At 34.5% G+C, this 27,546-nt stretch overlaps 2 protein-coding genes across 3 annotated transcripts in view; one reads left to right on the forward strand and one right to left on the reverse strand.

The window, feature by feature from the left end:
* LOC111623965 overlaps window positions 1-24,780 on the forward strand; it is a 53,982-nt gene extending 29,202 nt beyond the window's left edge. For both annotated transcript variants that reach the window (XM_023366709.1, XM_023366718.1), the window contains 4 exons: window positions 1,049-1,145; window positions 8,360-8,472; window positions 24,401-24,564; window positions 24,631-24,780. In XM_023366709.1, the coding sequence (XP_023222477.1) occupies window positions 1,049-1,145; window positions 8,360-8,472; window positions 24,401-24,564; window positions 24,631-24,760 (504 nt within the window). In that variant the 3' untranslated portion in view covers window positions 24,761-24,780. The remainder of the gene's footprint in view (window positions 1-1,048; window positions 1,146-8,359; window positions 8,473-24,400; window positions 24,565-24,630) is intronic.
* On the reverse strand, window positions 24,780-26,892 carry LOC111623945 (peptidylprolyl isomerase domain and WD repeat-containing protein 1-like). The gene has a single exon (XM_023366689.1). The coding sequence runs from the start codon at window positions 26,787-26,789 to the stop codon at window positions 24,942-24,944; it is 1,848 nt and encodes a 615-aa protein (XP_023222457.1). The 5' UTR covers window positions 26,790-26,892; the 3' UTR covers window positions 24,780-24,941.
* Window positions 26,893-27,546: the final 654 nt, after the last annotated feature.

The following is a 27,546-nucleotide window of genomic DNA, read 5'->3' on the forward strand; positions in this document are numbered from 1 at the left end:
TTTATTTATAATGTTTTTATTAATACTGTTTCACAAATATTGAAATGCATTTAAAGTAACATTGTCCTAAATATTTTTCATATTATTCTTTTATAGATATGTAGAGGAATCCATTATCAGGTCATATTGATATTATGTATCTTATGATCCAGCACCACTTTCAGTGTGGACAGAATTACAAGAATGCACTTAAATTTTCACAACCACCACAGATTGTATTATGTGTAGTTGATGTTCATTTAGAGGGATTTCTAAGTGCACAAAATAGCTAAAAATTATTGAAATGTAGACAATTTCAGTTTACTTACATTTAATCTTAGATGTGGTATCAAGTGTCAACCCCAGTCAGTATCAATATAAGTTTGAACTGTTGCATAAACTAGATCCTGATGTTTCTATATGAAAGCAAAGGCTACATTCAGTAGGCTCAACAGTTCTAATTGAGTAGTAGTATGTAATAATGAATTATGAGTTGATGTGAATGGCACTACAGAAGCTTCTGCTCATCTCCACAAACTTAAAAAATTCAAAATAAGTTAAATTCACCCTTAAATTTATTTTCTGTATATATTATTAGTTGATGTGAATGGGACATTAATTAATACTATAGTTGCAGCAATCTTTGACCAGTTCTAGCTATCCAACATGTTTTTGTCAATATATTTTGGCAAATTTAAAATTTTCAATAAGAAAACTTTTTAAAGAACTAACTTGTTAACCTACTGACCACTCAGTAGATCAGTCAGTTGTTCTCTTAATTTTTTTCTTTTGTTAAAGTCATCTATATTCTATGCTTAACAATTGGAGGCTGTTGTATTGTTTATACTCAATTTCGACTTAATTAATGAATTATTGTAAATTTTTAGTTAATGGTAATATGGAAATAACATAATAAATATTTCAGTTTCAGTATTTTGAGTTTGAGTTGATTAAATATTTAATTTTTTTCCTAAAATGATAGCCCAAATTGAAAAGCAAGATCGTATCTACCGATTAATTGATATAGTAATTTGCGTCATTAACTAATATGCACGTGTTTTTAAAATAGAATTTTGGGGACGCTCCGGCTCTTCCCGAATGTTTGAAGTTCTGTTCGCGACGTGCCTGTCGATTCGAAGTTCCCGCAGATCTTAGAAAATTGCAAAGTAAGTACGAAATTTTTAAAATAATAAAATTGGATAAAATAACTGCCGAGGCTAAATGACATTAAAATAATTAGTACAATTTATCCATTTTCTGATAATAAATATCTTTTTAATATAAAAAATTTCTCATTTAATTAATGACAACAAGCTCAATTATAACAGCACATTTTTTGGATGTAGACATTATATAATATATAATCAGTGGTTCCCAGGCTTTTCCCACAACCCCAGCATTGAATCAAATACTATATCCACACACAAAATTTTGATAAAATTTATATTTTTTGAAAGAAAAGCGTCAAAGAACATTAAATTTAAATAATCTTTTCAATGGTCTTGCATTTTATCGCAAAGATCCCTAAATCGAGGTTCAGTTTTTGAGATATTTGACAGAGTTTCTTTTTAAAAACTCGATAGGGTTTTGACAATTTGCCTCGAGTTCTAATTTTATATAATTTGTAACAAAACTTTAGCAATGACAAGCATTCACCATTATGTATAAATTCATCAGCATACTTTCTTTTTATCACAATTGTGTTTTCTGTTAATGTTAAAAATACTTTTCAAAAAATAACTAAACTCTCCAATGTTTTCGTCTGTATTATTTTAGTTTTATTGTTTTTGTGATTGGTATAAGTTTATTAAGAAAAACTGCTGTATTAGAGTCTATCGGTCTGTATTTCTGGATAAAACAACGACACAAATATATTTTTTGTCACAAAAACTAATTAGCATACAGCCACTCCTCATTACAAGTTTTCCAGTGCAGGGAATATTCTATCTTAATCTTAGTTTAGTTCCTGTAGTTGGGTCAGTATTCGCTTCACGAAGCCTTCTCAATCTCCAAGACTACATATTTCATTCATAAACTTTTACTTTTTACTTTATTGTGCATCTCATTTGAACAATTTGACAACTAAAATATTAATCCGAATGAACTTTGTACCAAAAAATTAATGTTTTAATAATTTTTGCTGATTGCATTTGTGTGATTCCCATAATTTGTAAGGGATGCAAATTAAAAAACAAAACTCCAACTTGATAATTTTGTATCTAGAATAAATAAATATTAAAATAGCCTAGTTGTAGTAATGGAACTTGGTTGTTTAGGGCGGTGTGCCTGTATTTACTTTTCTTATCTGAATTTGTTTAATCTTCATTATTATGTATGTAAATATATAGAGTTGCAATAGACTACATTGAATTTGCACCAATTTTTTTAAATGAATTTTTGTTAAAGATGTCATATTTTTGAAATATTCTAAAGATCGAATGCCAGCAGAACTGGATAAACAGAATACTTTGTAAAATCAGTTATTTTATAGAAAAGTTATATTTGAAAACAAAGAATTGCACATTGCAATGCATATGTGACTTAGGTGGGAAACTATCCACTGTTTCAACATGATGATTATTTTTTCTTCTGTTTTTAGAATTATTGCAGAGATATTTGCATATATTGCCAAAGTGATCAGTCTCTGGACATGCATCACATGATAGCTAAGTGTATTAATTTTTCAAAACTACGTGATAGTATTTTTGGTGTTTCTACTATTTCTTTTGAAAAAGTTTTGGACCTTATTGTTGTCATTTGAGTAGATTGGCACATATTTTGATTTGTTTTGTGTTTCGGATCAGTTGTGCAGAGGCGGCATTATTTGTTTTCTTTAAACGTGTGTTCGAGCCTAAGAAATTTGGGAGACTATCTGCCGTTTTGAATTGATAATTAATTTTTCTTCTGTTTTTAGGTAAGATCTTCAGGTTATTATGTCTCGGAGTAAAGAGGACTGCCGACTGTTCCGGAGAGAACAATAAGTAGGCCAAGAGTGGGTAGTCCTGGCCAAGATGAGGAAGACGGGGAATTATTACAAGATCAAAATTTTGATGTAAAAGAGGGATTTCGATTATTATTGCACATGCATGTTGCTCTTAATAGTAAAGTTGAAGAGTTTATAAGTCGATTAGAACATCTCACAGAATGGATTAAGAATGTGGATGAAGCACTCGTTGATTTTGAGGCAAGATTAGTTGATATCGAGTCAAGGGTAGGTTCAATTGGGTCAGAGAAGGGAAGTTCCTTCACTGTTGATAATATCTGTAAGAAATTGTTGAATTTGGAACAGGAATTCGAATTTGGACAATATCGATAATCAATGAAGAATTAATAATGTAGTTAGTTATACACGGATTAGAGGAAGGAATTGGTGAATCAGCGATAAACTTTGGAGGTAGCAAATAAGCCATCGTTGCAATATGCAAACACTAGAGTGGAAAAAATTTGGAGACCTTTTTGTTAATCTTGTATCCAAGTGATTCACTTCCGATCCGTATCTCAATCCTTCTCCATCCTGAATCCGATTGTCCACGCACGTGACCGCTCACGCAAATTCAGAAGTTGCAGTTTCTGTGTCTATCCTGAAGACAGTGGTGTCGGTCCTGATGAGGCAGCAAAGAGGTGCAGACCCTCTGGTCACATAAGCCTAGAATAGTGATTTGTCAATTTGGTTCCCTTAATGATAAAACGACAGCTTTTGAGAATCATAATTTGAATGTATTTGTAAATGATGATTTTTCACAATGAGTAAGGGACATTAGGTATAAGTTAAGAATGTTTGGAAGACAGAAGAAATATGAAGGTGCAGGTAATATTTATTTGACTTATGATAAAGTAATCATTGATAGATTGAAACATGGATTTGATAAGGAATCAGGTAAAATTATCCCCATTTCTACATAGCAATCATTAGTTTGGTTTACCTCTGTTATGGCTTATAATTGTATAGGTATCAAAAATAAACCAAATTCTTTTTGGAAATATTTATCAAAATTTGATGTAATTTTTTTGTCTGAAACCTGGTATTTTTCTAACAGTAACGAAAGTAATTTGAAGGTATTAACGGATTACAATTGTATTATTGGCGATGCATTTAGGGATTTTAATAGGGGTAGATTTAAGGCTGGATGGTTGTTATTTATTAGAGTATGTTTGACATTTAATGTAATTTATAGAGATAGATTTTTAGTTTTGATTTAACATTACACTTCATGTGGGTGACTTTTTGGTGTTTTGATTATATGCAAGAACAAAGTTTGTGGGAAATTTTTGAGATTTTAATTAATTTTACTTTAATGAAGATTCTAATTTGATTATTTTGGGTGATTTTAATGCTTGTGTGGGTGAAGGAAATGTTATTTACTGATGGTATCTATGATGCCTTTCATATTAATGTTGATAAGAGGTAGGGTATCCAAGGATGTTATCATGAATAGTAGAGGTCAGAAGATGCTTCAGTATTGCCTTGATAAAAATTTAATAATCTTAAATGGAAGAATGTTAGATTTTGCCTGCTTCATCACCTATCTCTCTAAATTACATACATTTGTATCTAACTTGGAATGTTCAGTTATTGCTTTTGGTTTAATAACTCAATGTATTTGGTGTTCTGTCAGGTTTTTTTTTTTTTTTGATGATTGTTATTTCTCATACCATTGCCCTTTGGTATTGTGTTTGGACATTCCATTGTAACTTCAAGTTGGTATATTAGTATCTTTTACAAAAGAATCGTTAGGAATTGCAAGGTGATGAACAGTTTTGTGTGTGATCTTGAGAAACATTTGTCAGGGAGATTGCCTGTTTCTTTGTCATATGTAGATAAGCTAATTGTTATAAAATGAATTTTAAACCAAAAGATCACACCAGCATTAATAATTGGTTTTAGATTGTTGTCTAATGATTAGGAACCAGAAACAGAGCCTGGTGAGTTTTTAAAAAAAGTGGATCAGAATTACATCATAAAATATTTGTTTTATTTCTTAATTTAGTTAAGAAAATTTGTATAGCCAAGAAGAAAAGATTTTTGTATATGGTATGGAATTCTGGTATTTTCCACAAAAACAATATTGGTTTTGGAATCTATGTAAAATTCAAAATAATAGAAGAGTGAATATTTCTTTGTAAGTGTGGTTTACATATTTTTTTTCTATATATGGTTCTTTCCATCCTTATACTGTAAACTTAACAGTTTTTAATGAGTGTTTATCATGGTCGGATGAAATTTTGGATGCATATACAGTAGAACCTCGATTATCCGGACTAATTGGGGATGAAGTTAGTCCGGATAAGGAAAAATCCGGATAATCGAAACAGATACTTTGTCTTTTAATGATAATACAACACGTTTTCTTTTCGATGACATATCGGTAATATTAAAAGTAAATACTGTATTTAAATCGTGATCAAATTTTCAAGAAACAAACATTTGTATTGAATTTGTACTACTACTGACCAACTCTAACAGACTACCTAGTGTTTAAAAGGCCCTCTGGTGGCGCAAGAAGACGGATTTTATAAAATAAAAAGCAGTTGAAACAGCATTTTTATGAATAAAAATTTGACAAACTATTTATCGTTTTATGACGAGTAAAATTTTTTCGTCGCGTTCGCGGTTTTTAAGTAATGCATAAACCTTCGAGGCGCGAGGCCCTTCGGACCGCGAGGCATAGGCGGTGGCCCACGTCGTCCATGCCTTACGCCGCCCTTGGTCATAGAAATGATGTAATTTGAATATAAATTATTTATAAATACGTATGTCAAGTTATATTTTTATTACTACGTAAAATATATTTAAGAGTTTACGACCACTGTGCTGGGTGAGACGTTCTTGAAACAAAAAAAAGTTATGCATTCCATCACGTACATAAACAGTATCGTAATTCGCCAAGTGCAAATCAGCAAATTCGTAAAATTTTTGTTTATTTTGAACAATCCGGATAATGTAGGTTCTACTGTATTTTGAAATCTGAGCCGAGTCGTGTGTTAAGTAAAGTAAAAGTTGGTTCTTTGCCCGGTGCTAATGGTATTCCCTCGGAATTTTGGAAGATGGATTCCGTTTTCCATTATTATTTGTTTTAATAGGATTTTGAGGATTGGGAAGTGCCCTTTTGTGTCCAGTATATAAAAGTGGTTCTAAATTGACTCCTAGTAATTATTGGGGAATTTCCTTACTAATTTGTGTTTCAAAGATTTTTTGTAGAATACTGTATTTTTATTAACTTTGTTAAATTTACATGATATTTTATCAGACTAGCTTTTGCAAAATCCAGTCTACTATAGATAATATTTTCATTTTACATACTCTCATCACTAAGACACTAATGAAAAAAGGGCAAAGTATATGCTTTCCTTGTCGATTTGTCTTTGGTTTTTGATACTGTAGATAGGAATCTAATGTGGAGAATACTGTGGTTTGAGTTTTAAATTTGTCTCCTTGCTGAATTATATAGAGAATCAAATGTTAAATTAAATGGGGTTGTTTTTGCTTTCAGTCTTATTTTACAGACACTGGGTGTCAGACAGGGTTGTGTTTTGAGTCCAATTTTGTTTAGTTTGTATTTAAACAACTTAATTGAATGTATAAATAATTCTGATTATGAAGGTATTGATGTGAATGGTACTAATGTTAAAATATTAGCATATGCAGATGATATAGTTTTGATTGCCAATTCCATTAAAGGTTTACAGGGATTTAACATTTTAGTTAAGTATTTATTAGAAAATAATATGAGATTGAATCTTTTAAATTCTAAAGTAGTCATCTTTCATAATGGAGGTAAATTTTCTAAATGATAAATGGTGGTTTAGAAATGAAATAATTCAAGTAGTTTCGCAGTACAAATATCTGGGTATGATATTTAAATGTAATGGAAAATATAACTCCCACATTCAGATCTCTAACAGGAATGCTTATATTAAAACTAATAGGGTTATTCAGATCTGCTATGTTATGTAATATGAATGATTGTCTGAGGATTTTTAATGCAGTTGTTACATGCTTCTGAGGCATAAGGTTATCAATCAAATGCTTTAGATTTTGTGTTGGCTATGTTTATTAAAAAGTTATTTGGCTTATCTTGGTGCACTCCAAAATATTTAATTTTTATGGAATGTTTGTCATTGCCTTTTTCTTTTGTAGTTTTAAATAAGTGTTTGAATTGGATTTTCAGAACAATGGAATTGGATGAAACTGATGGAGTAGAAGGTGTTTATGTTATATTCTAAATAAGAATGACTTTTTGTGGACCAAAAATTTTAGGAATAACTGTATTAATAATAGTATTAATTTTGATGAATTATTAAATAATTATAACTGTTGCTGTTTACTGAAATTATTTTGATATTTATATTTTGGATTTGAATTCTTAGAATAACTGGTATAAGGATTTAAATAAATCATTTTTTGATAGTTTTGTTTCTAATATTAGTTCTATGCTAATGCAAGTTAGATGTAATTCTCTTAATTTTTTGCAGAGATATTTGCATATATTGCCAAGGTGATCAGTCTCTGGATGCGTATCACGTGAAAGTCACAATTGCAACTTTCCTGCGTATCTACACTAGTTTCCCCGATACGAAACATGAGACGGCTTGCGCTAGCACGTCGATGTTAATGACTTTTGCTCTACTGTCCCAGCACTTGAACAGAGGTTCTATTAGGAAGGCTATTAGGAAGTTCAATAATTTTAATCATAGTGTAATGAAAAATTAAAGTAATAACAAAAACTTAAAAGGCATAATTCTGTTGAATTACAATATTTTTTTAAAATAGTGTAACATATAATTTTAATTTTCAGCTAGTGTCATGGAAATTAAGTTTAAAAAAATACTATCTGTTCTGAGATGTTATTTTTTGCATAACTTTTATATTATAAAAAGGCTTAATTTTGAGAGTAGAGACAAGTTTTTAAAAATATTGTAAATGCCTATAATGAGTAGAATTTTCCTTAAGTCTTAACACACCTCAATCTCCCACCCAAATTCAGTTCCTTTAAGTTCAAGTTATCATGCCAAATTTTGTTTAATATTTCAAGATGGGGAAGATGCCAATACACAAATGCCCTAAGAATTTTTTTCCATTTTTATACTTTTTTTTGGGTCCCAAAATGTCGATTTTCAAAAATCCAAGGGTCAATTTTCACACAATTATAATACTTTCCAGTTATGTTACAAAAGGCAAAAAAAGTAAAAATAAAAATCAAACACAATGAAAATCTTTTGAAATGTTTATGAAAAGAAGTTTGTACAATCCCATAAGAAGAATTTGCAACTCTGAGTTGTACCTCTATTTGGAAACTGCTGATAAATATAATGGCAATTTAAAAAATTTTTAAAAATATTTCTTTGCAAATGTACACTGAACAATATTTATCTTTTCCAGATTGTTCGCCTGTTGTTTATCTTCAGAATTACTGTATTGTGGAAAAGAATAAAGCATTAATTTATAAAAAATATTTTGAACTCTTTGAAAATGATGCTTATATTAAATCACATGTAAGTTTTGATTTTAATAAAATATTTTTTATATTTCTGTTTAAAAGTGACATGCAGTGGGAGGAAACAATAGAACATTGTTGGGGATTCATTCAAGAGTATATTATATCTACCTCATCTCCTATCCAGAATGAACAAATTCAAAAGCAATTGCATTTATGCTTGACAAAAAAACTTACTCACCCAGACAGAACTGTATGATTATGGTACACACACAATTTTTTTCAGTCTCTTAATTACCTGACATACCCCTGGATGTGATTGCATATGCACTTCTGTTTTCATGAAAATGTTAAACAATAAAATGTGACATAAGACGTGATTATTTGGTTTCTTTTCTGTGTACAGTATTGTGTGGCAGCATGCAATATTACTTGCCTGGCTCCAAAAAGCATTGTTACTGAACAAATCATTTGCTGCCTTTAGTCCTTATACTCTTGCTAATCTGGCACTTTTCTGTAAGGAATGGCTGGATTAGCAAGTCAATTGTACCAAAACTTATATACAGCTAGATCTTGGACAATATGTATACATTTCAATTGTAATCTAATTGGTGGCATTACCTAGAACGTAGTGTGCCTTAAAATAGCTACCCCAGTATTCTGTAAAAGACTCTCAGAAACTCGGTGTACTTTTTTATTGTTTGGGGTCTTTGAATGCTGTGTGTTTCAATCAAAGGCATTACGTGCAGCTGAGGGAAGCAGAATGACCATTTCACAAATTGTCTGCTATATGGGCCATTCTGGCTTGACTGTAAGCAAGCCAGATTGGCCCATATAGATACATGTGGCCGGGCTTTGGATGATCCAGACCACCAGAACAGATGATTGCCCAATTACGAGACAGTTTGTACTTGACCATTGGCAGACAACCACCAGAAACAAATTGTGGTATGGCAACCATTATGCATCCTGGCAAATGAAACTGACATTGCTGGCTTCCTTTGCAGAAATTTCTTAACAGAGAAGCAAGGACTACTATGGACAGGTAGTGTCTTATACTTTACTATTGAGCAGCACATTGCTCTGCAAAACTATCTTGTATGATAGTAGTAGTAGGGGTGGTGCAAAGGATATCAATGGCACAACACACATTAAAGAATCCCATGCTCTAATGCATTATTTTTTGTGGCAGAATCACAAACAGCCATTTTCTAGCAAGATAATTCTTAATTTTTGACCATATGCAGCTAAGATTCCCCAAGAATCTGTCACATTACTCACTATCTTAGCCTGTCTGGTTTCCAGATTTGTCAACCATTGAGCATTTATGGAACTAGGCAGAATACCGGCTACAAGTGTAAGGGATCTAGAATGGCAATCACAATATCTGCAAGAAAATTCACCACAGAATAGCATACGATGTCCACATTCAGGCAAGAGGACGTCCTAGGTGCTAAAAATTCTTTCACAGGGGGATGCTTATGTTGCTCGATACTTGGATACTCCTGTTTCTTTACATTATATCGTTACACAGTTATTAGGAAAGGAAGAATTTCCTGGTATGGGATTACAATATCATAGCATTGTTGCTATGTTCATACTACTAGTTTCATTCAATTCCCAACACTTCTCTTCCATGCATAATTCTTTTTATCAATAAGTGTAGGTATAAGAAATTGGCTGTTTATATAACATTCAATATATACATTACAAAATATCAAAAAAGAATTTATATTTTAAAAAATAATAGTAAATGGAGAAATAATATAAAACTCTGAAGAAAGGGTTAGTGTAAAATCTACAAGAAAGAATATTAATTTTTTAATAATCTATATTTAAAGTAATATATTATTAAAAAATGAGCAATTATTTATTATGACATTAAAACTTGCAACCTGGCATTGTGACAATCTTCTTCAAATTACCTGATTAAAACAGTACTTAAACTTAGTCTTGCAGGCTTTATCAAGATGTTTTGGAATTTAAAAACATTATTACAATGCAGTAAAATACTGTATTTGTTCATATTTTTGCAATAAATGAGAGTAGTTTTGAGTACAGGTAACCCTCGTATAACACAGGAGTTACGTTCCAAAAAATTGCCATGTTATGTGAATCTGTGTTGTACAAAACAAAGAACTAGTGCAAAAACATGCTGTTAAATTCTTATTTAAATCGGATTTATTATTCATTTTTTTCATAGGTAAAATACTTATTTATTATTTAAGTAAATATTTTACCAGAGGTTTATTCATCCTATATGATGATCTCAGCATGAGCATCATCAACTGGTAAGATTTTGGGTGCGGTCGTTAATAGTGGTCGCTCTGCAACGAGAGTGCGCTGCTATTTGTAGGCATTTAGGAACAACGGCGAAAGAAAGATGGTGGCGCCCGCACTATCAATAGTATCGTGATGGAGGAAGCTATAATTCTAAAATGAGCTTTTAGAGGCAAAGAAGGGTCACAATTGTAAAATATAACCATTAAATGGATTATTTGTTGAAAGAGCATTCAAAGTAGCCACAAAACAATTAGAATGCTCGCGTGGAGTTACAAAAGAACGTACCCTTTATTACATTTCATGTTGTACAAGGGTTTTACCCAATTCCCGAACCGTGTTACAGTGAACCCGTGCTATAAAAACCACCGTGCTATACGGGGGATGTTCCCAATTCTCGAACCTTGTTAGAGTGAATCCGTGCTATAGAAGTGCAGTGTTATATACGGGGGGGTTAGCTGTATTTCAAAAAAGTCTGTAGGTGGCCTTGACTTATTTTTTTAAAATTCAGCATCCATTGCTTAATAGAATGTGTATAAGTATAAAACATTTAAGTATTTCTTTTAGTCTCCAAAATCACTTAGTCAAGTTCAGAATGTAAGGAGTGAAAAAATAAAAAATATTCATATATTTTTAAACATTTTATAATAATAAGTAAATAATTTAAAATATATGCTCTCCACCTCAAATTAATAGTGTCTTACCCCTGTACACAATACTTTTCCTGTTAGCAATAGAGTCGTGCCAGTCATCTAACTCCTTTCAGGAGAAAAATTTTGAATTGAAATTATAACAACTTCTGATGCAAACCAGAAGTTACATTTAGTTAATCTGGGTCTCCTGCCCCCGAGCTTTCCATATATGATCTCAGCTTTCATCTATGTAACTCCATTCTTGAGATTAAAGACAGACAGACAGGCAACGACAGTGGGAATTTATAGGTCTACAATTTTTTTCAAATTACAACCAAATTATTTATTTAAAATAAAAATGGTTTGATACGTATTCTTAAAAACAAAGTTTTGACAATTGTTCATAGTAGGAAACACAATCGTCTGAATACCTTGGTTAATTTAGCAGACGTTTTTATGTCATACCCCATAGAAATATTGCCGAACTGTCTAACTTGTAAGGTAGAATTCCCAGCATGGCCAAAATCACATTTTTGTAAGCAAGTTAATCTTTGTCTACAAAAAGCGTTTTTAGTTTTTTTTTTTCGTGTTAAGCAAGCATTTTAAAAGTGACACGTGACTTAGAATGATGTTAAATGAAATGATTTTGATAAATCATTCAAGATAGAGCATTTCAAATATTACTTTTGTTCTAAAGAATCCATTGCCAGTATGAGTGATTTAAAACACCGAGAATTAGGAATCAAACATTTCATCCACACTAAATCTGAAATTGTTGTCATTTGCAGAAAGCTGTTTGATAAATTTGTTTATAATATATGTTAAGGTTTTAATTATCAGATAAATAAATAAAAACAAGAACTTATACTGGAATGAATAAATAATATAAAATAAAATAAACCTTTAACTATCCAGCAATAAAAATGCTTAATAAAAACGTTTTCAACCATTTTTAAACGGCCATCTTCAGTTGAACCAATATTAAAAAAGAACGCATGAAATACAAATTAAACAGAAACCGAAATGCACATGCGTAATTCATCGGACTTGCGTCTTCTGAAAATTTATATATAACTTGCAAATAACATAAAAATAATAAAGCCGCCAAAAAAGGGGGGAATATACGTTGATTACAAGGTGTTAATCTGCATTATTGTAAAAGGATTTCCAGGCGTAAGATAACCCTTCTGCATCTCTATGATTAATGCATCCCTTATTTATGTGTACCTTGTGTATCTCTATCTTTTCCAGGTGTTTCACTGCTTGTTTGGAATTCGTGGCTCTAATGATTGCAGCTTGATCCCAATATACCTTGACCTCTTGCTGTTTGGCAAATGCTGTGAGCACTGTTGCATAAGGCCTCATAATCCATCATAGTCGTATATTCTTTATCTTTAAGAGAAATGCATATCATCTCCTCTACTAGTTGTAACGAGTTTTTAATGGAATAGGGTGATTCTTGTATCTTACAACTTATAAGGCCTTATACCCTTCAATAAAGTTACCGCCATGTTTTTTGTGCATTAAGAGATTTCCTTTTCACTAACATAAAAAATGCAAGGAAATACCACAAGCAAATTTTAGAGCTGGCCAACTTAGTCTGTTATACATCATTTTTCGATTTTGAAGAAAAGGCATATCTACAAGGAAGAGGTGTGCCAATGGGTAGCCCTACGTCTGCTGTATTATGCGAATTAGTCTTGCGTCAGATGGAAAGCAATATCCTGCCCATGTTTCAAAATGAAATAATATTATACTCAAGATATGTAGATGATATTTTCATCCTATGGAGAAATGATAATAACGTGCAATATTTTCTAAACACAGTCAACAATAACCCATATGGTTTAACTTTGGGTCTAGAGCAAGATAGTAGTAGTAATATTAACTTCCTTGATTTATCTATCAAATGCAAGGAAGGAGAAATCTGGACAGAAATTTATCACAAACCAGTTTATCAACCTATTATTATTCCCAGGAATTCCATCGATCCTAGGCACATTAAATATGTAGCGATTCGGGCATGGATTAAACAGGCATATATGCATTGCACGAGTATCTATGATACTTACAAAGAGTGGGATTGCATTAGGAAGACAGCAATGCAGCAAGGTTATCGGAGGTGGGAGGTGGACGAGCTTATTATGAAGTTTCAGAACAGAATCGGCAGCATCCCAAAAACATGACCCAGGAACGAAGAGTAGTTCTTAATTATTTTCCTTTTTTAAACAAAATGATTAGGAGAGTGGCAAACAGTAATAATCTACAAATAGTATATCGGCGTAATCCGACAATCTACAGAATGTTAAGAAACGATAAGAGAAAGGAAAAGTGAAATAATTTACCAGGAGTTTATTCTATACCTATAAAGGATCAGCGTTTCAACTCGGACCTTGTTTACGTGGGTGCTACTATGCGGCACTTAAAACAAAGACTCAAGGAACATAAATACTCTGTGAGTAAGAACTAGATGCCACAGTGCTCGCAGCATTTGCCAAACAGCAAGAGGTCAAGGTATATTGGGATCAAACCGCAATCATTAGAGCCACAAATTCCAAACAAGCAGTGAAACACCTTGAAAAGATAGAGATACACAAGGCACACATAAATAAGGGATGCATTAATCATAGAGATGCAGAAGGGTTATCTTACGCCTGGAAATCCTTTTACAATAATGCAGATTAACACCTTGTAATCAACGTATATTCCCCCTTTTTTGGCGGCTTTTATTATTTTTATGTTATTTGCAAGTTATTTATAGATTTTCAGAAGACGCAAGTCTGATGAATTACACATGTGCATTTCGGTTTCTGTTTAAAAAAAAAAGAACGCATGAAATATAAATTAGTGTTCTTTTTGAATATTGGTTCAACTGAAGATGGCTGTTTAAAAACGTTTTTATTAAGCATTTTCATTGCTGGATAGTTAAAGGTTTATTTTATACTAGCAGACCCCGCCACGCCTTGTTGTGGCTCAAAATGTATCTATTATAAATGTATTACACTTCCCCCCGGGGGAAAATTTTTCGAAAAATTTTTTCTTAGTGTACATTCTGTTGACATACCCTATTAAAATGCAATCAAAAACGCAAAACCCGCATCTAAAATAGTATAATAGAAGCCAAGTTTTTCACAGTAAGCCTTAATCCTGTCCTTCTCCCCCACGGGAGGAATATCGAAAAATCCGTTCTTAGTGTACAATCTGTTGACGTACCCTATTAAAACGCATTCAAAAACGGAAAAAACCGCATCTAAAATAGTATAAATAGAAGCAGAGTTCTTTACGGTAACCTTCCCCGTAAGGCTTACCGTAAAGAACTGTCCATCCCCCCATGTTTAACGGAATAATATACAGCCTATGTCCACCCTGAAGTTCCATTCTAAATATTGGTGAAAGAATTTTTGAAATCGGATGAGTAGTTTCGGAGATTACCTGCTGCATACAAACTAACATACATACATACATACAAACATTACCTCTTTATAATATTAGTATAGATTAATTATCAGAGTTTTCCATTTTAACAATAAATAAATGTAAAGGAGTAAAAAGACTTTTCAAAGAATAATTCTGTCAGTCTTACACCTGACATTGTACACAAACTAATTTATGTAGTGTTTTGTTAATTGAAGAAAGCATCAGTTTCCTATGTAATGCAGACTATTCAACTATACAGTTTGACAAATGAAGAGGATAAGAAACTATGGCCCAAGTTAAGTAAATTGGATAAACTACTTTATAAACTACAATGACTTTAATACTTTATAGAACATTTAAACAATGAAGTCATACAAAAGCAGGTCAATCGATCATTTTGTTAGGCAGCTGAAACTAGTAGAAAAGGTAAAGTCTGTGCCCAGAAGAAAAATGTAATTCACAATAAAATAAGGTACAAAAAGACGAAGAATCGAAGGACTGTCCGAAAAGGACGACATCACGTTATGGCACTATGGAGGTATGTGAGCGTGAAATAAATAAATGAAAGAGTAGATGTGGGGGCAAATAGGAATCAAATAGTTAGCAAAGAATTTACAATTCTGCATTTCTGTTGAAGTGTGGTTGGAGCCAATCAAAACAGCAATGCTTATCTTACAAAAGAAAATCTACAAATTTGGCAAATGGAATCAGTTTGCCACTAGTTGTTACAAAACAATTTAAGGATACTGGAAATGGAAGACTGAAGTTACGCTATGAAATCCAGCCAGAGAACAAAGGAAAAAAGCATATAAGTGTGTGGAAATTTTTATAAAATTTGTGATGCTGCCTCTTCAGAACTGTCCTATTATATTGAAGGGGGAAGTTTTGGTATGCTATATTCAACAGGCAGACTCCATACATACTTTGAGGCTGTGCAGATGGGTAATACCAAATAGATTTATGAACTGGAGTACATCACAATTTAGGTAATTAAAATCAGTTTACTGGATCCTTATAGAATGACATTACAAAAATTCAAGACAGCTTTTCAAAATAGAATGTTGAAAACGTTTGAAAAGAAAATATGTTTTGTCTTGAATCTTACCTTAATATGTTTGTTTCACATCCAGAAAACCAATTTTAATTACCTAGAATGGTAATACCGAAGTAATGCTAAAATTGGTCATGGGAATAGATGTCAATAGCATCTCTGTCCATTAGTCTGCCACCAAAACACCTAATGTCAATGGAGGGTGCCTAAGGGCATATAGAGAAACTTATCTCACACCCACAAAGAAGATAAAAATTTGTACAACCAATGGTCAATCACACTATGTAGAATATACAGTTGCAACAGAAGAGTCAACACTCAATGCTTGTGAATTATTTCTTTCTCTTTCTTCTTTTGTCCCTAGCTGGCATTTGGTTGGGGGCGTCCGCGCAACCAGCATGCTGCTGTGGGTGCTGCAGGAAGTCGAGCTCTCTTCACAATGCCCCTCCAATGCCCCCAATCCATGGCCGCCACTTTCGCCTGCCTTAGATCAAGCCGTTGGTTCTCGAGGTCCTCCTCAACCTGTTTGGTCCACGTTTTCTTAGGTGCAGAGTGTTGGATTTTCCACAGAATACATCGCTGTCAAAAGAGCAGTTGGTGGGGTATTCGGTTAATATTCATTCGGCACACATGGCCAAACCATCTCAGCCGTTGCTGTTGAATTTACATTTCAACAGATGACTGCTGTTGGCATCTGGCCCGCATGGCGTTGTTGGTGATGTGATCCCAAAGGGAGATACCAAGAATCTGTCTCAAGCATTTCAATTGAAAAGTCTCAAGTCTGTCTTAAGCAGGGTCCAAATTTCTGACCCATAGAGAAGGATCGGTATGACTAGTGTACGGAACAGGCAGATCTTGGTCATCAAGGAGATGTTATTCTTTCTCCATACACACCATTTGAATGAGGTAAATGCATGGGCTGCCTGTCCAATACGGGCCACTTTCTTCTCCTGGATCAGTGACACAAGGTATTTAAACTCTTGTACCTGCTCAATCTGGACTCCATTAAGGTAAACAGTTGCCCACGATCCATCCATTGTAAGCACTTTGGTTTTGTCCACATTTATTTTAAGACCATATGACTGAGCGATAGTGGCGATATCATAAAGTGTGTCTGTGGCCACTACATCGTTGTCAGCGAGAACAGCACTGTCGTCGGCAAACATTAGATCAGTTAGAAAGTGGCCATCCCCAAACTGGACACCACGTTTCCCATTAAAGAACTTCCTCATAATTGAATCCATCACAATATTAAACAATAATGGAGAGACCACGTCTCCCTGGCGAACTCCTGTCTGCATGGTAAACTCCTCAGACAGTTCCCCCTGGATTCGCAGTTGACTGGTGGAATCTTTGTGGGCTTCCTTAAGTAGTGTGATAACTTTTTGTGGGACGTGCTCATTCTCCAGTGCTCTCCATAGAGCAGGCCTGTGCACACAGTCAAATGCAGATTTGAAATCGATGAACATGACAACAGTCCATTTGCCGCATCTGTCCTTTCCTCTAAGCTGACGAAGGGCAAAGATTTGATTGCAGCAACCATGACCAGGACGGAACCCTGCCTGTTCTTCTCAGCTGGTTTCTTCACTGTGTTTTTGTAACAGTGATTGGATGATCTTCATAAATACTTTGCCAACGATGGAAAGGAGAATGATACAGCGATAATTACTGCAATCCTGGCTGTCACCTTTCTTGTGGATTGGCACGATGATAGCTTTCTTCCAGATGGCTGGTATTTGTTCTGTGTGCCATATTGTTTTAATGAGTAGATAAAGACGATGGTGCAGGATGTCACCACCAGCCTTGATTGCCTCTGTAGTGATCAAATCCAGTCCAGCAGCTTTGTCAATCTTCATGGATCCAATGGCTGCCTTCACTTCTGCAATTGTAGGCTCTGCGTCTGACATAGGTGTTGTGGGCTGGTCAATCAGCGATGGGTCTGCTAACACTCCCCGGGGAGCGTCTTGATTGTACAGGTTATTAAAGAACTTCCAATGTTACAGTCGCAGACTGCAACGTTGAATACAATTTTATGAATGTTCCATCTGCTGTGCCTTATTCATTACTGCCCATCATTACTGTACCTTCTACATGCATAACCAAATTAAAAAAAAAAAATGTGAATTATTTAATTTGGCATGTAGAAGGCACAGTAATCAGACAATATTTATGTCATTATGTAATCTAATAAAAGAAGTGTTTGTTTACTTTTAGACATGATCAATACAAAGCCTGAGGCAAATCACGTGATTGGACCATCTTCAACTTCCGATAGAACGTGGAAATTGCATTAATAGTCAATGCGAAAAACATCGTGTGTATCAGTCACGTTTCTTTAAATAACTATATTGTCTCATAAAATTATTGTTAGGATATACTATTGTTTATACATAAAACTAAATTTAATTCGACTTTCTTCTCCATTTCTTTGACACTTTTTTTTTAAAGAAAGTGCAACATTCCTCTCTTATTCTTGCTTTGTTTACTCGATATTATTCAGAAGTGTCTACAATTACTCAAAAACTCTTATTTATATTTAAATTAAATATTTTTGATTTTTTAAAATTTTCTACGGGGTTTTTATATGAAGATAATGCTCCATACAAAATAATTTTGAAATATATTATATATATATATATAGCCTATTGTCTAAAGAGATCCCATGTATAGAATTTTAAAAATGTTAAAAAATAACATTTTTATAAGTTTTTTCCCCTTTATAAAATTCTATACATGGGATCTCTTTAGACAATAGGCTATATATATATATATAATATATTTCAAAATTATTTTGTATGGAGCATTATCTTCATATAAAAACCCCGTAGAAAATTTTAAAAAATCAAAAATATTTAATTTAAATATAAATAAGAGTTTTTGAGTAATTGTAGACACTTCTGAATAATATCGAGTAAACAAAGCAAGAATAAGAGAGGAATGTTGCACTTTCTTTAAAAAAAAAAAGCGTCAAAGAAATGGAGAAGAAAGTCGAATTAAATTTAGTTTTATGTATAAACAATAGTATATCCTAACAATAATTTTATGAGACAATATAGTTATTTAAAGAAACGTGACTGATACACACGATGTTTTTCGCATTGACTATTAATGCAACTTCCACGTTCTACTGGAAGTTGAAGATGGTCCAATCACTTGACTTGTCTCGGGCTTTGTTTACTTTTAGACACAGTCAATAAGAATAGATAAAGTAAACATACTGTCAGATGGTATTAAAATCCTTTTTGTAACACAAGTACAATATTTTCAATGATACAGAATCGTCATCATTAATCTGATGAAAATTCTGTATTGTTGAAAAACTTGCATTATAAAAAGGATTTTAATGCTATCTGACAGTGTGTGTACTTTATGCCAAATGTTGTAATATAAGAATAGATAGAGTTTAACTTACTAACAAGTGTTTGTGACTTCACTCAAAATTCACCATTACAAAAGAACAGTATCAGATGTTCTTGAAGATGATGCTCTGAAGCTGAATAGCACTTGAAATAGATCTAATGCATAAATCTGTGGTATGTGCTCTCAGAAAATTCCTTAGTCTATATAAGTTGAAATGGAAACTGGACAAAATGGAGGACAATGATATAAGTGCAGTTGACAGCTGCACAGGCAACTGCAGCCACAATGACTTCCCTATAACTAGTAAACCCCCTCAAACATTGTGCGACTGCAACTAGAAACAAAAAGTTTGTTCTATTTGCAGCAATTGCAAATGCACATTGAATCAGCAAATGCCTTTGTGCCACATTGGAAACTTTGAAAATAGTTATCATAATGGCAGAAAGTGAAAATACTGGTACAGCTTTAGAATCAAGATTGATTGAACTGATTCAGGCTCATGAAAGCCTGAATCAGTTCTGTGAATCAGCCTGTGGCATTTAATTCTTCATTTATGCGAGAAAAGATAAAAGAGCACGAGATAAGCAAAAGTCTCAGCATTAATTGTACCATTTTTAGATTTTTTGATATAAAATGTCAATTGTTTTTAGTAATGACAATATTATCTATACTAATATTATAGAGAGGTAATGTTTGTAAGTTTGGATGCAGGGGGTAATCTCCGAAACTACTCATCCGATTTCAAAAATTCTTTCACCAATATTTAGAATGGAACTTCAGGGTGGACATAGGCTTTATATTATTCCGGTAAACATTCATATAAATTAAAAGATATCATCTAGGTTAAGGCTTTTATGTCTAACAGATGGCGCTACGAGTACGACGATCTAAGTTTGCTTTTCTGTGAAGATGAACTAAAGCAGATCATCATCTATCTATCTATATAAAAATGTAATGTTTGTTTGTTCCTACCGATTTTTTTGAAATTTTGACACTACATTGTATTCGAATACGCATGTGTTTTTATATAATACTAGCTGTTACCCGCGACTTCATCTGTGGAGGTTTTGCAAGCAAACCCCATTTACATTCAATATTTCAATAACCATAGTAATTGTTATATAACACCTACCACTGAAGAGAATTGCTGAGAATCAAACAAACTATTTTCAATTTGATCAATTTTCTGGAACGTTTACAATTGTTCTATAATCAAACCAATACGCAATAACAAATTTGAATTTAAAACGGTTTGAACATTTTTAAAATCGAAATAGATAAAAAATATTTATAACAATGTCTGAAATGTTATCAATTTAATACATCTAAGTACTCAATGATAATTAAACGTAGTTGAAAACGAAAAATCGCATTTAAAATAGTACAGTAGAAGCTGTTCTTCCAGTTAAGCCTTAATCCTCTCCCTCTCCCCCACGGGGAATTTAGAAAAATCTCTTCTTAGTGTGAATTCCCATGGCATACCCTACTAAGACGCATATAAAAAGAAAAAATCACATCTAAAATAGAACAGTAGAAGCCATTCTTCTGGTTAAGCCTTAATCCCCCTGCGGGGGAATTTTGAAAAATCCCTTCTTAGTGTACGTTTCCATGACGTACCCTAACTGTCTACCAAATTTCACCTCTTTAGGTTAAGCAGTTTGCTCTGGGCAATGATGAATCAGTGAGTCATTCAGTCAGTCAGGACAAGCAATTTTATATATTTAGATACATGTCGAAATTCCCCCCACTGGGGGGAGATGGTTAGGATTAAGGCTTACCATAAAGAACTCTGCTTCTATTATACTATTTTAGATGCAGTTTTTTGCATTTTTGATTGTGTTTTGATAGGGTACGTCAAGAGAATGTACACTAAGAAGGAATTTTTTGAAAAATTCCCCCATGGGGGAAGTGTTATACATTTATAATAGATACATTTTGAGCCATAATGAGTGGCAGGGTCTGCTAGTTTTAAATACAGCTAAAGAACTACCATCCTTTGTGAATGTCATTCCTTCACATAAAAAAAAAATGATGATGAAAACAGGTGAAATAGAGGTTGGAAACATGTGACCTTATAATAAATCAAGATGCAACATCAACAATGTGACCACAAGATGCACTCATTGCAATTGCAGTTGCCTGTGTGGCTAGAAATCGCTAGATATGATCACTGCTTTCTTGTTTCTCCAGAGATTTTTCAGAAAACAAATGCTCGTGTTTATTTGCTAACATTTCAGTTATATGAATTTCTGTGGATGACTTTTTAACAGGAGACGAAATTTGAAAATATGCAAAGAAATCTAACCTTGGTTTTGAACAGAACCTGCATTGTTAGTGGCAGATTCTTTTCAGAACCAATATATGGCTCTATGCAAATAAGATACAGTAACTGCCAATCCAAAATACTTAGGTAGATTAATAACAGAAGTAAGGAAAGATCTCTGATGTATCTTGGACATGAATAATTCTTAATGCCATATACCTCTAAACTGGCTGACTTAACGATCCCACCAAGAGCACTTAATATAGTATTCATTCCATGTCCATTTGATCTCACTGATGCAAATTTGGCATATCGAAAGAAGCAATCTACTATGTTACAATCTAGCCAATTTTGATACTCTGGCCCAATAACAATACAAGTGGATGTTTTTTGCAAATGGCAAACTAGTAATTATATTTCACATGTACTGCTGAGACAAAGGTATACATAAATTGAAAAGGAGCCTTTGAATGTATGAATGCATGCCAGATGATTTTCATATAGACCATAGATCTTTACTCACAATCACAAATAAATCCTTTGACAAAATAATTTCAAGATTAATTAGTATTTTTGTAAGCATAGTACAAAATGTTGTGATCTTTGAATGGCAGCCAGGAAAAAAAAATGTAGTAGGCATATTATCCCAGAAAAATCTGAATACCGAACATAATGATGATAACTGGGGAAGTATGCACCATCAGCAATACGTGGGATGATGAGTTAAGGAAACCTTATTCAAATGATGGTGAAGTGATGGAATTGATTGGATCATCCCTCACTGGTATATTTAATCACAAATGAGATGTATCCACAAGTATTGGGCAATTGATATAAGTTTACAACATGGTGATATTTTTCATTGGAATGGAAAATTATTTATACCTAACTACTCTGTCCACAATTGCTTTCGTTACTTCACAAATCTCATTTGGGAGTTGCAAAACTTAAATCAAGAGTGTACTGCTTATTTTACTGGCCAAATATTACTAATGATATTGAAACACTTGTCTCGTTGTTCAACATGTACTAATTTTAGATCTGCACTACAAAAAGAGCTACTGTCACTCCAGTACCTACAAGACAGAGGAAAAATATTCAGTGCGACGTCTTTGACTGTAGAAGCCACAGTTACTTGCATTTGACCGACTACTTCCAAAATACCTCAAGGTGATACACTTATATATGAATGAACTGTCGAATGAACCCGACAAACAACTCAATCAGTAATCAAAATATACAAAATTGCCTTTGTTTGCTTTGGTATTCTGGAAGAATTAACAACAGACAGTGTGCCATTTGGTTTGTTCATTTTTAGCCAGCTTGCAAAAAGATGGAGTTTCAAACAGATTACTCAAAGCCCACATTGCATCCGGCCGTTCCATTTGACTGTGGATAATGTGCACAGTAAAATGATTTACATAACGCAAAATTATTAGGAGTCGATCAAGAGTTAACTCTACTCAAATTCAGAAATATCCCAGTAAATGGAACAAAAAACATGCCAGCAGTTGTTAATGTCGAGTACTTTATATACAACTACCACTGTTCTCAAAACAACTAATGTTGAGATTGACCCAAGTGGCTCATACAGAACTGACAGAATGTCTAGAATGACAAAATTTCTTTTACTATGTCGAGGCAAAAAGAACTGCCATCGATAGTAAATAATTGTCCCGACAGGGTATACGATGGAACCATACGAAAGAAGTGCAAATTTCTAGCTAAAAAAAAAGAACCAAGAACATTTAAAATTTGTATCAAAGATTGAATACAGTACTTCATTTCACTAAAGGATGTTTTCAAAACATAAATGAACTCTCTTCTATTTGATCACCTACAGATAAAATCACAAAGATACTGGAGCATTGCCCAAAAGAACCAAAGAAACTTGCAAATATTGGTAAGACCTGGATACGGTAGAGAGGCCAAAACAGCCAATTGCAGAAACCACAACCTTGGAAATCATATTGAAACTGTTAACACCTCAAACACTCTTAGTGACTTAGAAAAAAGTTTCATATTCTGATTTTCAGATAAGCTTGCTTGTTGAGAGAAAGCACTCAGATTGCCACCAAAAGGTTCAAATAGGATTGACAAGTCGTGACCGCCTCCTATTTGTCCCGATAAAGTATTGCCGAATGCCTTAACACGACTTGTTATTTTATCAAGAAGACGACAAAACATAAATAAAAAGGGATGTGTTTAATTTCAAAGCTTGTGTAGAAAGTAATTATACAATTGTTCTTATTGCAAAACTTTACCAATATACTAAGTGAACAAAATACATTTATAAGTGCCAATGAACCAATAGATATTATTATTATTATTTAGCTCAGCGCTGTCCAACTGGCGGCCCGCGGGCCGTATACGGCCCGCCAAATAATTTTTACGGCCCTTGAGTACATTTTACTATGAATAAATTTGTTACTAAATTATTATTATTAATATTAAAATTATTTTACTAACGTGTTTTCCCGAAAATAAGACTGTCTTATGTTAATTTTTGCTCTGAAAAATGCGCTAGGTCTTATTTTCAGGGAATGTCTTATTTTTTCCAGGAAGAAGAATTCACATTTATTATTGAACAAAAAAATTCCCAAGTCGAACTTAGACGAGAGTGACATATATCCGGTGTGTCAAACTGTCGCCTTTTTATAGCGTCAACATCGGACTCGCTGACCAATTTGTGCTTACTGAACCGTAGCACTATGCAAATGTCGTGTGGTTTATCAACCTTCTTGGCCCCCGAAATGTTTGATAAAAAAAATATGGCCCGCGGACTATGATAAGTTGGACAGCGCTGATTTAGCTTATATTTAACATTATAATAATTTTATAATGAATTAGCACAAGAAACAGTGGTTTTATTTATAATAATAGATCTTGAAGTTAGAAAATTAACACTAATGCTAGTTTTGAAAAAAAATTAGTATTAATATTAGTTTGAAATTTGTTAACAAAAAAAATCGCTTTTACCTAGCGTCTACTGGACGTATTTAGTAATATATTTGGCCGGAGAATTACCGAGGATGAGAAGATAAAATTCTATAAGTTGCTAGATCTAAATCCTGAAGTTAACGTCAAACGTGACATGTTTATCATCTTGGCAGCATTCATGGAAAGAATTTTAAGCTCTAACTTCAAGTACGTATTCTTTTTGGATTAATACCTTTTGTGTTATGGTATTGATTGTGGCTATTTTTATTTCAGAAACGGCCGATTTGGCGACGAGAGAAATTACATCGAACGCCTCGAATTTGATTCCCTAATTTCAAAATTGGACGTTGTCGAGATGCCATTAAATTTATGGAATTTATTATGTTTTGTCCAGAATTCATGAAGTGTTATCAAAAGCCCGTAAAACTGATTGGTTATTTTTGACGTAAATAAAATATTTTATATATGAACATTTTACACACTTTGCTACATACTAATACATGCCTGGGTTTCTTGGTCGATTTTGTTTCTTGCATCCAAAATTTAAAATATTTGTTGTTTGACAAGGTATCGTACGAGATGAACTATTTTAAAGTGATGTTAATGATGCGAACGTCGTCGTACGGTTTGTCTGTTTTGGGGTTTGTCTTAACGTTGCTGATGTTTTGCACAACCTCCATCCCCTTTGTCACTCTTCCAAAAACTGTGTGCTTGTTGTCGAGCCAGGGAGTCGGAATGACAGTCACGAAAAACTGAGAACCGTTAGTACACGGTCCGGCATTTGCCATACTCAGAGTGTAAGGCCTGTCGTGTCTCAGGGTCGGGTGGAATTCGTCTTCGAATTCTCCCCCCCAAATCGATTCGCCTCCCGTTCCCGTCCCAGTCGGATCGCCGGTCTGTACCATGAAACCTTTAATTACCCTGTGAAATATGTGTCCGTTGTAATAACCGTTCTTGCTGTGAACGCAGAAATTCTCTATGGACTTCGGACATTCTTTGGAGAATAGTTTGCAGTGAATGTCTCCCATGGTCGTGTGTATTATGCAAGTGTCGAAGAGTCTCTGCTGAGTGGACGACTCGGTGGCCGAGATGATGTCCTCCTTAGACGGTTTTTCGTTAAAGACATCTCTTTCTGTGTCGACGCTCTTGGTGTCGTCTGGTTCCCGTCGGCTAAAAATGTAAAACCTGTTTTTTTTCAGGGCAGTGCAGAATAGGGTGGGATCAGGTTTGGTGTTCTGTAAAGCTGGATTTTCGGAGGCCTTCATATCCAAAGTCACCGTCGCCTTCGACCTATTGGGAACACCCTGATAAAAAGCCAAGCATAACGGACGAATGTTTTCGTTCTTTCCCAACAGTCTCACGCACTTGTTCGTATGCAAATTTATAACTTTTATCCCGAGCATAGTGGCATACAACACAAAATAACCGCTTTCATCAAACACGATGTTCGCATACTGAAAGGAATCGGACTTTTCCAAATCGCGCTCGATCGCCATCCTCCTTCCGAATTCCATATTCGGAAGCTGCTGGTGAGCCTGCTGCGATTCGGACAACTGCTGAAGACTCTCGTCGTACACCCTGGTCAGTTTACCGGTGACGAAACGAAAAATGCGAACCTTCCTGTCGGCGGAGACCGTGGCAAACAGGTCGCCTTTCGATGAGAACGCCAAACCGGTGGGATACGTCTTGTGCTTTACAAACTCGTACAGATCGGTGTCCAGCTTGGATTCGAAAGAGACGTTTTTCGGAAACCGGTAGTCGTACTTCGGACCCGTCCAGTACTCGACGATTCCCTTCCTGTCGACGGACACCGCCACCTCTTGCGCGGCATTGTACTTCATCAGCACGACGGGAGCAGAGTGGAGTTTCTCGATCACGTGGAGAGGCGTAGCGTCTCCTCTTCCGTCGAAAACGTAAACGGAGCCGGAGTCGACCTCGCCGACGGCCAGGGCGGACACGGGATCTCCCGCCTTGTGAATCCAGTCACAACACTGCGGTCGAAAATCCAATTTTATCATGTTGATCATGTCGAAATTGACAACATCGAACACTTTAAGAGATTTATCGTTGGACACAGAACACAGTAAAGTACCGGTGACGTTGGTGCTGATATCCTGGATGTTACCGATGTGCGTTCTGAAGTGTTTCACGAAGACAATACTCTGGTCTTCTTTCTTCCAGAATTTCAAATGCCCGTCGCAGCTGGCAGATATCACGAAGTTGGTCTTGGTAACCAGAACGTGTGTCACGATGTCACGGTGCATGTAACTCTTTTCGTACGCTTCCGCACTCGGCAAATTATCTAAATAAACATGTTCGTACTCTAAAACTTTCCTTTTTTTCACTTTCGCCGCTTCCGAAGGCAAAGGACCGATAATATCTTCGGAATCCGAATCTCCGTCGTCCTCTACTTCTTTCCTTTTGTCCGCCATTTTGGTTTAGCGATCGTGTTGCCAACCCTTCCCGACTTTTTTTTTTACATTAATTAAAACGACGATGATAAATTATCGTTATAATCATCATCCGAATTATAACTTACTACAAAAGTAAAAAATATCGTGCTTATTATAAAAACTTTTCATTGTGACGTATCACATCATACATCCCCACACGATTGCGGCCGGATGGCCGAGCGGTCAAGGTGGCAGCCTACCACTCTGGGGGACCCGGGTTCGAATCCGAACGGGTCGAAAAATCCCCAGGAATTTTTCGGGGGTGGTCCGTTCGGATATATCGGGCCCCGTCCCTCACCACCCGGCAGCCCCATTGTGGGCCTGGCCGAACCCATAATGGGCTTGCATAAAAGAGGCCCTCTTAGTGCCCACAGGGCGGAAAGAGTTAAAAAAAAATCTCCACACGCCGGGAACAGGACTTTCGTACATCTAATAAAGTTATCATTAAAATATGGATGCCGTAATTTCAGATATTTTTAATATCCTCCAATGGCGCTTCTCCGATTTTTGTCTTCCTTGTCACTGTGCATAATTATTTTACTGCACTAAATGTTAAAAGTTAAGACTATAGGCCGACCGGCACGCGCGGGTAATAAGAAAACTAAACCCGATTCGTAAAATAGCGAATTCGAACACGAATCGCCCTACATACTTTTCGTTCACCGAATGCACTAGAAATACCCAAACGGCATTTCTATTCGTTATCACTTACAAACTCGACCCGCTGCGATGGTTT

This window comes from Centruroides sculpturatus, unplaced genomic scaffold (assembly GCF_000671375.1).
Source record: "Centruroides sculpturatus isolate CEXI.00-Female unplaced genomic scaffold, Cexi_2.0 scaffold49, whole genome shotgun sequence".
In the NCBI taxonomy this organism is placed as follows: Eukaryota; Metazoa; Arthropoda; class Arachnida; order Scorpiones; family Buthidae; genus Centruroides; species Centruroides sculpturatus.

Coding starts and splice junctions, on each gene's coding strand:
- LOC111623945 (XM_023366689.1), bottom strand. CDS start 26,789: ATGGCGGACAAAAGGAAAGAAGTAGAGGACGACGGAGATTCGGATTCC.